Source organism: Lynx canadensis, chromosome C1 (assembly GCF_007474595.2).
Source record: "Lynx canadensis isolate LIC74 chromosome C1, mLynCan4.pri.v2, whole genome shotgun sequence".
Taxonomy (NCBI): domain Eukaryota; kingdom Metazoa; phylum Chordata; class Mammalia; order Carnivora; family Felidae; genus Lynx; species Lynx canadensis.
The window spans coordinates 188941576-188958060 of NC_044310.1; the positions used below are offsets into that span (position 1 = coordinate 188941576).

At 36.8% G+C, this 16485-nt stretch overlaps 2 protein-coding genes across 29 annotated transcripts in view; one reads left to right on the forward strand and one right to left on the reverse strand.

Annotated features, from left to right (window-relative positions):
* ABI2 (abl interactor 2) overlaps positions 1-16485 on the forward strand; it is a 123031-nt gene that overhangs the window by 65997 nt on the left and 40549 nt on the right. For 15 of the 28 annotated variants that reach the window (XM_030323841.1, XM_032594484.1, XM_032594471.1 and 12 more), the window contains 2 exons: positions 3865-4041; positions 12038-12135. In XM_030323841.1, the coding sequence (XP_030179701.1) occupies positions 3865-4041; positions 12038-12135 (275 nt within the window). Of the gene's footprint in view, positions 1-3864; positions 4042-5502; positions 5521-12037; positions 12136-16485 lie in introns of all 28 variants that reach the window. The other 13 variants (XM_032594482.1, XM_032594481.1, XM_032594472.1 and 10 more) reach the window with 1 other exon arrangement.
* The window catches only part of RAPH1 (Ras association (RalGDS/AF-6) and pleckstrin homology domains 1), a 117154-nt gene continuing 107971 nt past the window's right edge, over positions 7303-16485 (reverse strand). Inside the window, exon 15 of the mRNA XM_032594467.1 lies at positions 7303-7418. Within this exon, the coding sequence (XP_032450358.1) occupies positions 7365-7418 (54 nt within the window). The 3' untranslated portion in view covers positions 7303-7364. The remainder of the gene's footprint in view (positions 7419-16485) is intronic.

Genomic DNA, 16485 nt, shown 5'->3' on the forward strand with positions numbered 1-16485 from the left:
ATCCGAGCCGTGGTGGTTTGCATTTTGTTTTGCATTTCCTTTAAAGCGTTTTTCAGCTCCTCGTGACTGTTCCTTAGTCCCTTGATCTCTGTAGCAAGAGATTCTCTGTTGTCCTGTATACTGTTTTCCAGCCCAGCGATTAATTTTATGACTATTATTCTAAATTCACTTTCTGTTATATTATTTAAATCCTTTTTGATCAGCTCATTAGCTGTTGTTATTTCCTGGAGATTCTTCTGACGGGAATTCTTCCGCTTGGTCATTTTGGATAGTCCCTGGTGTGGTGAGGACCTGCAGGGCACTTCCCCTGTGCTGTGGTGTATAACTGGAGTTGGTGGGCGGGGCCGCAGTCAGTCCTGATGTCTGCCCCCAGCCCACCGCTGAGGCCACAGTCAGACTGGTGTGTGCCTTCTCTTCCCCTCTCCTAGGGGCGGGATTCACTGTGGGGTGGCGTGGCCCGTCTGGGCTACTTGCACACTGCCAGGCTTGTGATGCTGGGGATCTGGCGTATTAGCTGGGGTGGGAAGGCAAGGTGCACGGCGGCGGGGGGACAGGCTTAGCTCGCTTCTCCTTAGGTGATCCACTTCAGGAGGGGCCCTGTGGCAGCCGGAGGGAGTCAGATCCGCTGCCGGAGGTTTGGCTCCGCAGAAGCACAGAGTTGGGTGTTTGCGCGGAGCGAGCAATTTCCCTGTCCGGAACTGGTTCCCTTTGGGATTTTGGCTGGGGGATGGGCGGGGGAGATGGCACTGGCGAGCGCCTTTGTTCCCCGCCAAACTGAGCTCTGTCGTCCGGGGGCTCCGCAGCTCACCCTCCCTTTGTTCTCCAGCCTTCCCGCTTTCCGAGCAGAGCTGTTAACTTATGACCTCCCAGACGCTAAGTCGCGCTTGCTGTCGGAACACAGTCCGTCAGGCCCCTCCGCTTTTGCAAGCCGGACTCTGGGGCTCTGCTTGGCTGGCGAGCCGCCCCTCCACCCCGGCTCCCTCCCGCCAGTCCGTGGAGCGCGCACCGCCTCGCCGCCCTTCCTACCCTCTTCCGTGGGCCTCTCGTCTGCACTTGGGTCCGGTGACTCCGTTCTGCTAATCCTCTGGCGGTTTTCTGGGTTATTTAGGCAGGTGTAGGTGGAATCTAAGTGATCAGCAGGACGCGCGGTGAGCCCAGCGTCCTCCTACGCCGCCATCTTCCTGAGTCCATGATCTCACAGTTTGTGAGTTTCAGTCTGGCATTGGGCTCTGTGCTGGTGGGCCCCCCCCCCCCAAAACAAATAAACTTAAAAAAATAAAAAGTGGGGTGGAAACAATGTCTCAAGAAAATAACATTCTCTGATAAATTTTCCTTTACTGATGTGTTTAAGACCAGTTATATAAAAAATAGGTACAAAAATGTGCCTATTTTCTTTGGTTTTTGTTTATTTTGAAGTGTACTTAATATATACGAAATCTTCTTAGCCCATATTTTTAATGATTTAGAATGTGACTCATTAAAAATTATTCAAAATGAGATTTTTATTTCTCTGAAGTTAAACATAAGTAAATACCAACATTGTCACTAATATACAAATTTCTTTTTTTCTGTTACAGCTCTACCAAGTAGTTGAAAAGGAAAGCAGATTTTGTCATTTTTACTTAACATGCTCAGAAAAAGCTCAAAGATTATTTTTGTTTTAAAAAGAAATACTTAAATGATAAAGTTACTACCTTGGCCAGTCTTTGATTTGATACTTTATTTAGATACTAGTTGTGAAGCTTACAGATCCTGTTGGCTTTTAGTCTTTTGGCTGAGGGGCACCTGGGTTATGGGTTATCAGTTGGTTATGGTTGGTGACTTCAGTTCAGGTTATGATTTCATAGTTTGTGCATTTGAGCCCCACGTCAGGCTCTGTGCTGACAGCTCAGAGCCTGGAGCCTGCTTCAGATCTATGTCTTTCTCTCTCTCTGCCCTTCCCCTGATTGTGCTCTGTCTCTCTGTCTCTCTCAAAAATAAACAGACATTTAAAAAAATTGTTTTTAAGTCTTTTCATTGAAATAAGAGGCTTTGAATTTGTTTCAAGTTTCCTTCATACCGTAGGTAGTTTAAGAGGATAGATAATCAGCTTTCATATTTCATAAAGTGATATTTAATACTGTCATATGGTCATCTTTTCTGTATTATTACAGATATTTTATTTTTTGTTTTTGAAAAACGTTTTGAAAGTGTTTTTTTTTTTTTTTTCAACGTTTATTTATTTTTGGGACAGAGAGAGACAGAGCATGAACGGGGGAGGGGCAGAGAGAGCGGGAGACACAGAATCGGAAACAGGCTCCAGGCTCCGAGCCATCAGCCCAGAGCCTGACGCGGGGCTCGAACTCACGGACCGCGAGATCGTGACCTGGCTGAAGTCGGACGCTTAACCGACTGCGCCACCCAGGCGCCCCTGAAAGTGTTTTTTATTTTTGAAGTTTGTGTATTTATTTTGAGAGAGACAGAGACAGTGGGAGTGGGTGAGGGGCAGAGAGAGAGGGAGAAAGAATCCCAAGCAGGCTCTGCACTGACAGCACAAACTCTTGATTTCCACTCAGGTCATGATCTTGTGGTTTGTGGGTTTGAGCCCTGCATCAGGCTCTGTGCTGGGAGTGTGGAGCCTGCTTGGGATTCTCTCTCTCTCCCTCCCTCTCTGCTCCTCCCCAGCTCTCTCTCTCTCTCTCTCTTTTAACATAAATAAAAACACTTTAAAAAATTAAAAAATATAAAATAATTGCTCTTCATATGCCACTAAATTATAGCCTGCTGTTTGAAAATGCTGTTTAATAGTATTAATTAAATTAGTAAGAAACATAGTATTATCTGTGTACAGAAATTCACCCTCTATTAGCAAATGGAAAAGTAAAAAAACACATCCTATGTGAACATTTAATAAACCCAATAAATTAATGAAATATTTTATGAGTATTGTGTCATAAAAAACAAATTTTTTTGTAAAAAAATGTTAACATTGTATTTATATTTTAGGCCCTTTTTTTTTTTTTAAACGTTTATTTATTTATTGAGAGAAGACACAGCATGAGCAGGGGAGGGGCAGAGAGAGAGGGAGTCACAGATTCTGAAGCAGACTCCACATTCTGAGCTGTCATCACAGAGCCTGATGTTGGGCTCGAACTCACGAACTGCAAGATCATGACTTGAGCCGAAGTTGGACGCTCAACCTACTGAGCCACCCAGGCTCCTTTTTTTTTTTTTTTTTTTAAATAAAAAAGGCATTTAAACACCAATGGAAATTACACTAATAGGTTATTTTAAAATGTAACCAACTTAACCACTGGGGTTTTCTTGATCATTGTATTAGTATAAATATAAATGGGGTTTGGGAAAAATTAGCATGCTTTAACCCAAGGATTGGCAAACTTTTTCTGTAAAGGCCCAGCTAATAAATATTTTAGGCTTTGCAGGCCATACAGCCTTTGTTACAACATTCATCTTTGCCCTTGTAATATGAAAATATGTAAGTGAGTAGAATGGCAGTGGTCCAATAAAATTTTATGTATAGAAACTGAAATTTGAATTCTGTATAATTTTCACATGTCATGGCACTAATTTTCTTTAGACTTTTTAAAACCATTAAAACATGTAAATACCACTCCTGGGTTGTAAAAACAAAAAACTTCAGGTGGTAAAAAACTTAGTGGGCCAGATTTGGTCTGCCAGCCATGATTTGCCAGCCCTTGCTTTAGCCTAGAAATGGAGAAAGCCAGTAGGTCCAAAAAGGAGAAAATTTAGCCATTGGGGTTAAGAATATAAATAATGATGTTAAGTCACTGAGCACCTATATTTTGGCTTTTCCGGTTATTAGAACTATACATTCTCGTGTTGCACTTACATTATATTTTTCAGACCGTTGATATTCATAAAGAGAAGGTTGCAAGAAGAGAGATTGGTATTTTGACTACCAATAAAAACACTTCAAGGACACATAAGATTATTGCTCCAGCCAATCTTGAACGACCAGTTCGTTATATTAGAAAACCTATTGACTATACAATTCTAGATGATATTGGACATGGAGTAAAGGTAAGTATAATTTTTGTCAGCCTTTTAAAAATAGCAGTCCATAATGAAACGCTTTAGAAAATGAAGCTTTTATCTTTTTTGGAAGCCCAAGTTTTGGCCCAGTTGTGGTTCTGAAGATTCCTTACTACTATAACTATTTTATCCTTCTTGCTTCTTCTTAGTGCTATGTTGTCAAGTTTTAAGCAGTCATCTGTAAATGAAATGCATTTATTTAAACAGTTATGATTAGACCTCATGTAGATTGGGCAAATAAGTGTGGTATAATTTCTGTAGTCTTTTAATGACTTAATATGACTGATTAAAAGATTACTTAGCATGTTATTAAAGTATTTACCTTACCTCAAGAATTTATCAGCAAGCTTCTGGCATTAGTTTTCAGAAAGAACATATGTAAACAAACATGTACTTTGAATTTTTCTAAAATAATTCTGTCTTAACATTTGGGTGAGAATAGTGTAGACAAAAGTAATATATGAATTAATATTTCTACCCATTTTGAATATGTAGCCATTATGTGTTTTGGCTATCTTTTAAAATGTATTAGAGTGCCTGCTGTATATATAAAATACCATGATCAAAACTGAAGTGCATATAAATTTCAATGAAATTGGTATTTATACTTAAACTATTTGGAGCATCAGCTAAGTATTAAGTAGCTTAAAGTTTACATCTTAATCATTGATTTGAAAGGCAGTGACTTATTGAATGTGACTTTGGATAAATATATACAATATACATATAAGTGAAACTGTATAGTTTATGCAGTTGATTTATGTCTGTATATATAAGCAAATGTAAATTAAAAAAATACACTATACTAGTATGGCTAGAAATCAGTTAAGTCTAAATTTAATGTATATCTTGGTAAAAGAAAACATACAGTATAATTAAAAAAATATTTTTCTTAGAATTTTAATATAAGCATTATTATCTGGAATTTGATATTTAATTTTATAAAATACTTAACATTTTATAATTTTGAGATTTTTTTTCAAGGCTAATAACTGTAAATAGAAAATTTTAGGATACTGCTGGAATCTACTTCCAAAAGGCACTTAGAATAAAGCATAATATTTGTGCTTGCCCATTTACATAATAAAAACATGATTTCCTTCCCACTCCAATTCTTACTTAATTCAAGTAAAATATTACTCTTTTGGGACTCTGTAGTCCTTCTTATTTGGACTTTTAGTGTTTAGGCGACACTAATGTGAAGAAATCTTTAATAATGTTTTTTGAATAAAGCAATGTCATATAATTTCATCAAAAAACCTTCCTGTTCATGACACATTCTGCTTTGACCACTCTTTCTATGATCTACTGAAACATTATTTTTTAATGCTGAATGCTTAACTTGTTTTTTCTTTGTTTTTTTCCTTTCTCTTCACATCCTGAAGTTCCAACTAACCTTTCAATGCTTTTTTTCCTTACCTCTTTTATTTGCTCCATTTATGCATTAAGTGGTTGCTTAGATTTAAGGTAAGAGATTCCAGGGCTGGATTTCCATTCTTTGTTCTTATGTAGAATATTACATATGGGGAGTGAAGAGATACTCGGCACTTGGCCTTCTAAAATCAACAAATTATTCCTCTTTTTAATATTTAAAACTTTTTGTCATGCAACTTTGTGGTGTGTCTTCATGTTCTGTGAGGGCAGATTTTTTTGTGTTGTTCACCACCTTGTCCTGTGCTCCTAGAACAGTGCCTGACACACACACTAGTGGCTTAGTAAATATTTTTGAATAAATGCTTATTTTGCAATGTTAATATGTTTTGTGAAAATAAAATGTAAGTTACCGTATCATAAAATGTCATTATGGAGTAAAATTAGCTGGATTTTTGTAAATGTAGAATTTATGTTATGGATTGGAGGGCCAACTAATGTGCTTCATTTAACCCTCCCCCTGTGTAATAGCCTTTTTATTCTATAAATGGTGTGCTTTATTATACACTTGTGGCCAGTATGTCATTATCTCTTGACTCTTAGTCAATGTAAAGAAAGTGAGAAGTGGAAAATATTCAGTGTTATGGGTTTTTTTTTAAGTTGCAGTATCATGTATTTTGCTAAAATCAAGATTAGTTTCTTTTTTTCCAATATTTCAGTATAAACTCATTTTAAGAGTTTTTCTAGCTGAATATTGTATCAAAACATCAAAAGTTCATGATAATATTTAACAACAGGTTAAAAATTAGAGAAATATTTTGTTATGTGTTTCAGTAACAGTTTAGGTGTTTTTTTCTTTTTTTTTTTTTTTTTTTTACAGTTTTAGTATTTTGGAGAATTAATGGTAAAAGACATTCAAGTATATTCAAGAAGTCTCTTTTAAATACAGTTACTAAAATCGTATTCACCAAACTAAGCATGCATTTCCTTTTTGTTCTTATTTTCTTTTTTTTTTTAATTTTTTTTTCAACGTTTATTTATTTTTGGGACAGAGAGAGACAGAGCATGAATGGGGGAGGGGCAGAGAGAGAGGGAGACACAGAATTGGAAACAGGCTCCAGGCTCTGAGCCATCAGCCCAGAGCCTGACGCGGGGCTCGAACTCACAGACCGCAAGATCGTGACCTGGCTGAAGTCGGACGCTTAACCGACTGCGCCACCCAGCCGCCCCTTTATTTTCTTAACTGACCCTTGTAATTTATTTTCAAATACATTTTCTTTCTAAACCCTGTTATTTGCCATGTCTTCAGTATAGAAAGTGATGACAGGAAGATAACTGAGATCTGAATCATTAACTATTAACCACGGCCACTGACATTTCAACAGATCTGATAGAGAGATGTGACTAGAGGAGTTGAGGCAAATAGTACTTCTTTTTTTTTTTTTCAACTTTTTTTTTTTTTTTTTTTTTTTTTTGGGACAGAGAGAGACAGAGCATGAACGGGGGAGGGGCAGAGAGAGAGGGAGACACAGAATCGGAAACAGGCTCCAGGCTCTGAGCCATCAGCCCAGAGCCTGACGTGGGGCTCGAACTCCCGGACCGTGAGATCGTGACCTGGCTGAAGTCGGACGCTTAACCAACTGCGCCACCCAGGCGCCCCAAATAGTACTTCTTGTGTTATTGAATAGATGATGTTGGCTCCAAGCCCTCAGTCTTGCTGAGTGAAGGCATGTGGAATTGTGAGGAGAGTGCTTTTGCATAACAAAGAACTACACCCAAAGCAGTGTGTAGTCGCTTGGCTCTTTTCCTGTAAATACTATAGGCAGATTTTGGCTGTTGATGTTTTAAAGTGATTGAAGAGAACAGAAAGATTACCTGAATGAAACACAGAAGTGGACTAATTCTTTTCCTCGTAAGTTTAGACCAGCTTGCCTAAGCTGCTATCCCATGCTCATTTCCTCCAGATTCCTTCTTGACCTTCCTGGGTTCAGGATCTGTTCATGTGAGAGATAGACCAAAATGAGTGGGAAATGAGAGAAGCTCCTAGAAAGCAAGGAAATATCACACTTGGATAAGATTCCTTAACATCTTTGCTCTTTGTACCAAAAACCTTCACTCTTTGGGTACTGTGGCTCTATATAGGTGTTGCTGTTATATCTGGGTGCAGTTTACTGAGTGAGAAGAGTACCCTGCATTCATCCTAGAAGCTACAATGCACCAACGTTCTGTCTTTTCTTCCTTCCTGTCCCCCTCCCCTCTTTTTTTTAAGCACATTGTTAATAATTTTTGGTGAACCAAAACAAAGTAGAGTGAAAAAAGTATTCAGCATATAACAAATTATTTCTCTTTTAGTGCTGGTATAAAAATGATTGGTTTTCAAAGGGTGATGAATGGAATAATATAATACATTAAGGTAGAAAATAGAATTTAAAAATGTTAAAGTTGGAAAGGACTGCAGATAATAAACCATATAAAAGTGTAATTTACCTTGAACTATACATACTGCTCCTCCTTGTATATTTAAATCCTGCTTTTTAAAAATGTTTATTAATACTGATATTTCTTTTTTTGGAGATTTCTATAATTTGTAGACATTCCTTTTTGTTTAAAACATAGTCTTATTCTAAAATATTCTAAGTTCCTTAAAAGCAGAGAAATCATTTTATAGGCCTTTGTGTCTCATTCTGACCCCCTGCCATGTCTCCCTTAATTTTCATATTCCTTGGCGTGCCTGGGTGGCTCAGTCAGTTAAGCATCTGACTTCGGCTCAGGCCATGATCTTGTGGTTTGTGGGTTCGAGCCCTGCGTTGGGCTCTGTGCTGACAGCTCGGAGCCTGGAGCCTGCTTCGGATTCTGTGTCTCCCCCTCTCTCTGCCCCTCCCATGCTCATGCTCTTTATCTCTTAATAACAAATAAATGTTAAAAATTAAAAAAGAAAATTTTTTCATATTCCATTGCCTACTAGTCTGGTAGATGAAAAGTGGTTGATAAATGAGGAATATACCACAGATAACCATTTTAGAATGTGTCTGGTACTATTCTGTCACAGCAGGTCATCTGTCAGTGGGAGATTTCTTCATAGCAGAAGTGTCCTTTGTGAACTAGAGATATCTGGCCAGCCAGCTTTATAAAAAATACTGAAGTTCACAGGGTTCTGAAAAAGCACTGAGATTTGTCATAAACATTGTATTTTGATATATCAAGGTTCAAGGAGTTATTGAATGTACCAAAAAAGCATAGAGCAGGAGAGTAGGAGCACTGTAGAAAAAATATTAAGGCCATAAGAATGAGCTTGATGCTTGGTGCTAGTAGTAGAGATCTCCAAAGCCTGGGAGATAGGACCACTCTTTGAACATAAAAGAACTTTTCTACCTCCAGTATTACCTACATTCCTTAGTCACAGGCCAATGGCAAAGTATTTGAGCATTGTCACTTAAATGAAATAATTCTTCTGTTTTGAGGATTTCTTTTTGGTGGGAAAAAAAGGGGGAGAATGTTTCCTACTGTTTCCTCCTTATACCTAATACCTGCTTTACTTAGCTCTCAATGATGACTTTCCCCTTTATAGAATTAAAAAAATGCCCACATAATTCGATGGTTAAAAGCTTCATTCTGATTTCCAAAAAAGACTTTGAAATATAATGAACACGCACACTCATGATTCAGGACCATTAACTGCATGTTTATGAACCAGATGATAGTTCTGCTTATGTTTATAGTTTGTTTTAAAGTTTCATGTGGAATTGCTGTAATGAAGTAAGTGTAGCTCTGCTTTGTTTTCTTTGTCCTGAGTTTATGGTGCATTCTCATTCTCCTGTCTCTCTTTCTCTCCCTCCCACCCCCCCGCCCCCGGCTGTCCACTTCTCCACACACAAAATTTAGTCCTGTGTTTTGCTGCTTGTGAGGAAGTGATGTCTCCCCCATAAGCTTCCCTCAAAATAGTGTTTAGAACCATGATGGCTATCAAGTGAATTTTTTTAATCAAATTATTTTATATTTGAAATAAACTTTCTTTAATTGTAATACAGATCCTGCCTGTGATAAACATGTTAAGTTTTTATTTGTTTTTTTTTTTGTTTTTTTTTTTAACATTTCTTTATTATTGAGAGACAGAGCATGAGGATGGGAGGGGCAGAGAGAGGAGGAGACATAGAATCTGAAGCAGGCTCCAGGCTCTGAGCTGTTAGCACAGAGCCTGACATGGGGCTTGAACTCACAAACCGTGAGATCATGACCTGAGCCAGTCAGATGCTTAACTGACTGAGCCACACAGGCGCCCCGACACATTAAGTTTTGTTCGGCAGTTATTCCTATTCTTGCTCTTTTCCTCAAATTAGATGGCAGTATTTATACTCTGCATAGCATATTCATCGTTTTACTTAGCCTTTTTCACAAAGGAAAACCACCTTGAAGAAGTATTGAAAAACTCTTTTAGCTTCATATAAAGGTACAGTATCAATAAAGTATAAAATTACAGATTTTTTGGACATTCTACAGGGACTCTGGTTTCTTACATGATTTAAGTTACTTATCCAAACCCCATTAACCAAGCAGATACAATCATTTGATGATTCTACAGATCATAAAATGTATCAAGTTTTGTTTATGGAAGTGTCCACTGGATTTTAATATATAGGTTGTTTATTTTATATATTTTTATAGATTAAAAGACTTCTAGAAGATACTGCAATTTAAATAAAAACACTTTACATGCCAAAACCTTGAATCAAAGTTGAAAAGCTGTTTTCAAGTATTTTAGCTATTCCATATATAGAATAAAATTCTCTTTTACTTTTTCTACTGCTGCTCCTTTTCCTTCCCGTTTCTAGCAAATTGATGTAGTTTAGTGTTGGCTCACCTACTTCTCCCTCATCACTTAAAGTAACTTTGGGTTTTATGTTGTTTAAGGTTGAGCTTAAAGGACTTTGGTTATTACTATAAAAAATCTGATATCATAAATTAAGATTTACAGTTTGAAAAGCTACTGGTTATTTGTCCTATTACTCTTGAAATTTTACCTAAATGTGGATTGATGTTTTAAAAACTTCTGGCATTTTCATTTTAAGATATGATTAGTATACCCTCTGCTTATTAATGAGGGGGGAACAAGGATAAGTTAATCTGTCTTACTTGATAACTGGTTTGTTTTGTGTTTATTAAAAGTAACACCAAAGGATTTCAGATAAACGTTTCACTTGAAAAAATATTGACATCTCAAAGGTATCATTTGTCATTAAAGATTGTTTTAACATCACACACAACTTGTTCACTGGGCTTATTCATTTGCAGAGTTTGTTTCATGATATATTATTTCTTGCCTATTCAGGTAACAAGTAGTATTTCAGGATTTTTAAAAATTTCATTTAAGCCAGAGTAATTTTGGCAGCCTCAGTACTCTGTATTTGGTTATGATTTGTTTTCTTAAAATTTATATTTTGAAATTATAGTTATAAATACATTCTGATTTCAGTGGTGTAATGTCTTGCAGTTTCATTTTATAAATAAAATTGAATACTCCAGACATAATCTTATTAGAAAAGTTAATATCTTTTTTTGAAGTGTTTGGTAATCCACAATATTGGGGGCTTAAAATAGGGTCAGGTATGAACCTTTATGTTGAACATATTTACTCTAACCCATTGGTAATCTCAGACAATTTGAGATTGCATTTGAACTATATTTGTGAATGACTTCTCTTACCTCTTTAAGATATCCAGATTTCTAGGGCTTTCTATATGAATGCTGATATACTTCTTTGGTGGCATCATTTGTTTCCAGATTATGCTACTCTCTTTCTCTCATATTTTCAATTAGAGAGAGATGGAATAGTGAGGAGTGATGGCCCAGCTCTGATTTAGGACGATGTTACATCTTTCCCATAATCTTTATTTTCGGCCTGAGTGGGTCTAATTCCCATTGGAACTAGTACATTGCCTTTGGCCTCTGTATTGCTCATAATTGAATGGGATATCTCAGCCCTAACTTTCTAGTTTAGATGTTTAGGAACATGACTTAACTTCTGGCAGCTTTCAGGTAGGTGATTCCTTCATAAAAGAACGTTAAAGAAATCTGAATTGTAAGGCTGATCCACTATTTTAAAAACTGAAAATTTTTTGGTATACCATACAATTTGACTTTGTATTCTCTAGTTACAATGGATCAAAACTATACTGCATATTTTATTGGGAAACATGTATTTTTTATGATATACTTGCTATCTAAAAAACAAGGAATTGTTTAAAGGCATTATTGTTTTTGACCAAGTTTTTCTTTGTTAAAACTAAAGTTCTTATGGTTATCCTATTTAATTTCAATTAAATATAGTATCAAATAGTCTAACCAGTGATCTGTTGGTGTGATGGCCTAATGGCAAATACAGTCTTTGCATACAAGTTTACAATCATTTGAAAATCTCATGTTAGGAAGAGTCCTTTGAGTACAACTGTAGAATAATAGTAGAGTAGAAATTGCATATGAAATGCATGGCCTCTAATTTTTTTTTTTTTTCCTATTTAAACCTTCCCCTCCTTTGTTAAATAGCATAACATTATTTCCCAAAAGTGACATTTTGTTTCACTGCATACGAGTTGATTTTTCCTCCAAATTTTTTTAGGTGAGTACCCAGAATATGAAGATGGGTGGGCTGCCGCGTACAACACCTCCAACTCAGAAACCCCCCAGTCCCCCTATGTCAGGGAAAGGGACACTTGGGTAAGTATGTAATGATTGAAAACCACTTCATGTAGTGTTGTTGAAAACTAAACACTACATATGTTTAAACTATTTTTTAATATTTGAAACAAGAACATTTTCTTCCCAAGGTTATCCTTTTTTCTGGGAAACATCTTTATAATTTTAAAAAGATTTTGTTTGAAAGTTATTTTTCTGTTGAATTTTAAATTTGAGGTAAAATCCTAGCCCAAGTTCATGGTTTATTATAAATTGTACTCTAATTTCAGAAATGTTTTAGAGTATTCTGATTGTGCTTATTTTAGACTATTCTTCTGGAGAACACTGTAAATTACAAAATTCTGTATGTCTTGTGTGGTTATGAGAATACTGAGCTTTAATTCTATCTCACAGAAGTGAGCTCTGGATTTGACTTTTGGCAGAAATGGCCATTTAATGTAAAAGCTTAACATTTTTCTTCTGTAGCATCATAATATAAACATTTGGTTTATCATGGAGATTTGTGATCAGGTGGACATAATATATCCCAAAAGCCAGATGACTAAAATGGTGGTCCAGCTGTGCTCCTGCTCTGTGGTTTTGCATAGTCAACCTCTTAGCAATTCAGTTTTTTCATCTGTAAAAGGGGGTAATATTTGTTCTCTATCAACTTTTCAGAGTCATTGTACCACAAATTGGATTTTTCAAAAAATGTGTAAGACAAAGACAAAATGCTTTGATACCCATTGGCTTGATGATACATGCTTAAAATTTTTTAAATTGACAATCTTGTTTTTGGCCCCCTCACCAAAAAAAAAAACAACAAAAAAACCAACCAAACAAAAAAAACCATAACCAAAAAAACTGAAAAGAGAGAAAAGAAAAGGGAAAAAAGAAAATGACAAAAATACTAATTAGGACAGGACAAGATGAATTAGAATATAAAAGAAGATAATGTTGGTAGACGAATTATAGTTAGGACAATGGGAAATAAAAGGATGAAAATTAATTCCGGCCAGGAATAGGATGCTTTTATTTAATCTAAGCAAAACAAATTCTGCTTAGATTAGAGAGGAAAGCATCGAGTAGATCAAATAAGATTTAAACTTCAGTGTAGTATGTTTTTATTTATTTATTTATCTATTTATTTAATTTTTCTATTTTTTAAAATTTACATCCAAATTAATTAGCATATAGTGCAACAATGATTTCAGGAGTAGATTCCTTCGTGCCCTTACCCATTTAGCCCATCCTCCCTCCCAGAACCCTTCCAGTAACCCTCAGTTCTCATGTTTATGAGTCTCTTCTGTTTTGTTCCCCTCCCTGTTTTTATATTATTTTTGTTTCCCTTTCCTTATGTTCATCTGTTTTGTCTCTTAAAGTCCTTATATGAGTGAAGTCATATGATTTTTGCCTTTTTCTGACTAATTTCACTTAGCATAATACCTTCTAGTTCCGTCTGCATAGTTGCAAATGTCAAGATTTCATTCTTTTTGATAGCCGAGTCATACTCCATTGTATATATATACCACATCTTCTTTATCCATTCATCCATTCTTTCCATACTTTGGCTATTGTTGATAGTGCTGCTATAAACATGGGGGGTGCATGTGTCCCTTCAAAACAGCACACCTGTATCCCTTGGATAAATGCCTAGTGGTGCAATTTCTGGGTCGTAGGGTAGTTCTGTTTTTAGTTTTTTGAGGAACCTCCATACTGTTTTCCAGAGTGGCTACACCAGCTAGCATTCCCATTCAGTGTAGTATGTTGATGACATGGTAGGCTGTAGTGGTGCAGATGTAAAAGTAGAGAGATCAAGAGGAAGTATTTGTTTTCCTGTGGAATGTCTATATTTCTATTATATGTAGTACCTAACAGATTTTGTTAGGTTTTAAGTCAAGATTGTTAACAAGGTAACCCACTGTCCTCTTAGTAAAAGAAAACTTTCTGTTGCTCTCAAATTTTGAAGATGTATTCATATACCAGTATTTGTTTCCCTTGTGTATTAGCAAGGGCTCTGCAGGATCTTTGGAGACCAGAGTTGCTGAGCACTACAAACCAGTTGATGGTCACAGTGTGGCGTTTTTGCATAATCTTTGTCTAGCCATCATATTTTGTTCCTTTGGCCCTTATTTTTTACTTTGTATTTATCATTGCCTTCACTGTATTGCTCTCAGTCAGCAAGGGTTTTTGTCTGCATGAAACAGAACATTTTTATTGTCTGGAAATGAGATGTTTGGAAATGAATCCGTATCTTATTTTTTTTTTATATTTACATTATAATTTCAGATGCCTAACCTTTTTAGTATTTTTTTTTTTTTTTAATTTTAGAGAGAGAGAGAGCACGAATAGGGGAGAGAGGCAGGGGGAGAGAGGGATCCTCAGCAGGCTTCACCTCAGCACAGAGCCCGACCCAGGGCTCAATCCCACAATGCTGGGATCATGATCTGAACCAAAATCAAGAGTCTGATGTTCAATTGACTGAGCCACCCAGGCACCCCTAAACTTTTTCACATTTTATTTATTTTTTTAAATGTTTATTTTTGAGAGAGAGAGAGTGGGGGCAGGGCAGAAAGAGAGAGAGAGAGAGAGAGAGAGAGAGAGAGAGAGAGACACCCAGAATTTGAAGCAGGCTCTGAGCTGTCAATGTAGAGCATGATGCGGGGCTCGAACTCACAAACCATGAGATGATGACCTGAGTGGAAGTCCGACGCTTAACCTACTGAGCCACATAGGCACCCTACTTTGTAGTATTTTAAATCCACGTTCCTGATATTCCTTTTCCTTCCTTGGACGTACTGTATCATCTAGTGAGTGCCCTTTACTTATTTTTACTTATTTTTTTATTTTTTAGAGAGAGAAGAGAGCAGGTGGGGGAGAGGGGCAGAGAGAGAGAGAGAGAGAGAGAATCTCCAGCCTCCACACTCAGTGCAGAGCCTGATGTGGGGCTCCATCCTACCACCCTGGGATCATGACCTGAGCTGAAATCAAGAGTCAGATGCTCAACCGACTGAGCCACCCAGGCACTACTGCTTATTTTTAATTATTAATGTACATATGTGTTTATGCAAGATTTTGAGGGTAGTAGAGTGGACAGGGTCACTACAAAGTGATCTCACTGAAAATCTATCTGGGCTATTGAGTAGCCCAGGAAAACTGTATTTAAAGGAACCTTGGGACTCTGGGAGGAGTGAATTATTGAGAAATTTGTAAGGGAGGAACATCATTTCAGGAAAAGATAGCTTTTTAATTTTCACATCTTGAGATCCCAATTTTTATTCTTTAGAAACCAGAATTGTATCTGCAGAATGTCACTTTCACGTCAGTTGAGTATTTATCATTGTCATAAAGAATTTAGAAACTTAGAGATGAGAACTAATTTAATAATCATTAATATGCCATTGTGCATCCTATTTCCTGTCATATTTCCTCTTTTTTTTTTAATTTATTTTTGATGTTTTTATTTATTTTTGAGACAGAAAGCACGAGCTGGGGAGGGGCAGAGAGAGAGGGAGGCAGGACCCAAACTGAAGCAGCCTCCGTGCTGACAGCAGAGAACCCAATGCGAGGCTCTAACTCATAAGCCGTGAGATCATGACCTGAGTTGAAGTCAGATGCTTAGCCAGTTGAGCCACCCAGGGGCTCCTCCTCTTACTTTTCTCATTCTCTTCCTTTTAAAGGAGATTTTGAGAAGAAGGAAATATATTAATAAAATCCAGTCTGTTTTGTACTTTACAGTCCAAAGCAAAATAAGTAGAAAGACTTAGGTGGTCTTTTTTTTTTTTTTTCCTCTTCCTTTTAAATGTTGAACACTGAGGAAGGTAAGAGGTAAAAGAGATCAAGGTAAAAGTTGAGTGAGGTGAGAAAGGAAGTGAGGGGAGAATGGAAGGAGAGGAGATTAACTTGTGTATTTCTATGTGTGGATGTGTAGTGCAAATTCTATGTATTTACTATATAGAAAGGGAAATGACTTGTTAGAGTTGCTATTGATGATCACTGTGGGGGGTTGTGGAGTCAAATTATAGATTTATTTACCCTATCTTTGAATATCTTTGGTTAGGGAGAGAGGGGTGAGGAAGATAATTAGTGCATTCATGCAGTACAGTTGGGAAACTTTGGCATGGTACTAAAATAATTCGAACTCATTAAAAAAAAAAGTCTGGGAAACACTGGCTTACTTGGTGGGAGAATCTTTGTGCTCTCTGAGAATGAATGAACAAAATTGCATTAGTACAGGGAAATGAGGTTGGAGACTAAACAATAGCAATACTCATTGAAACCCTAATGACAAAGAAGTGATACTTAAGGAAAGACTGAAATTGGTAGCTGGGTTATGTGAAAACATTTTCCTGTCTCTGAATACAAATTGTATTTCACTACTGGCAACTCTTT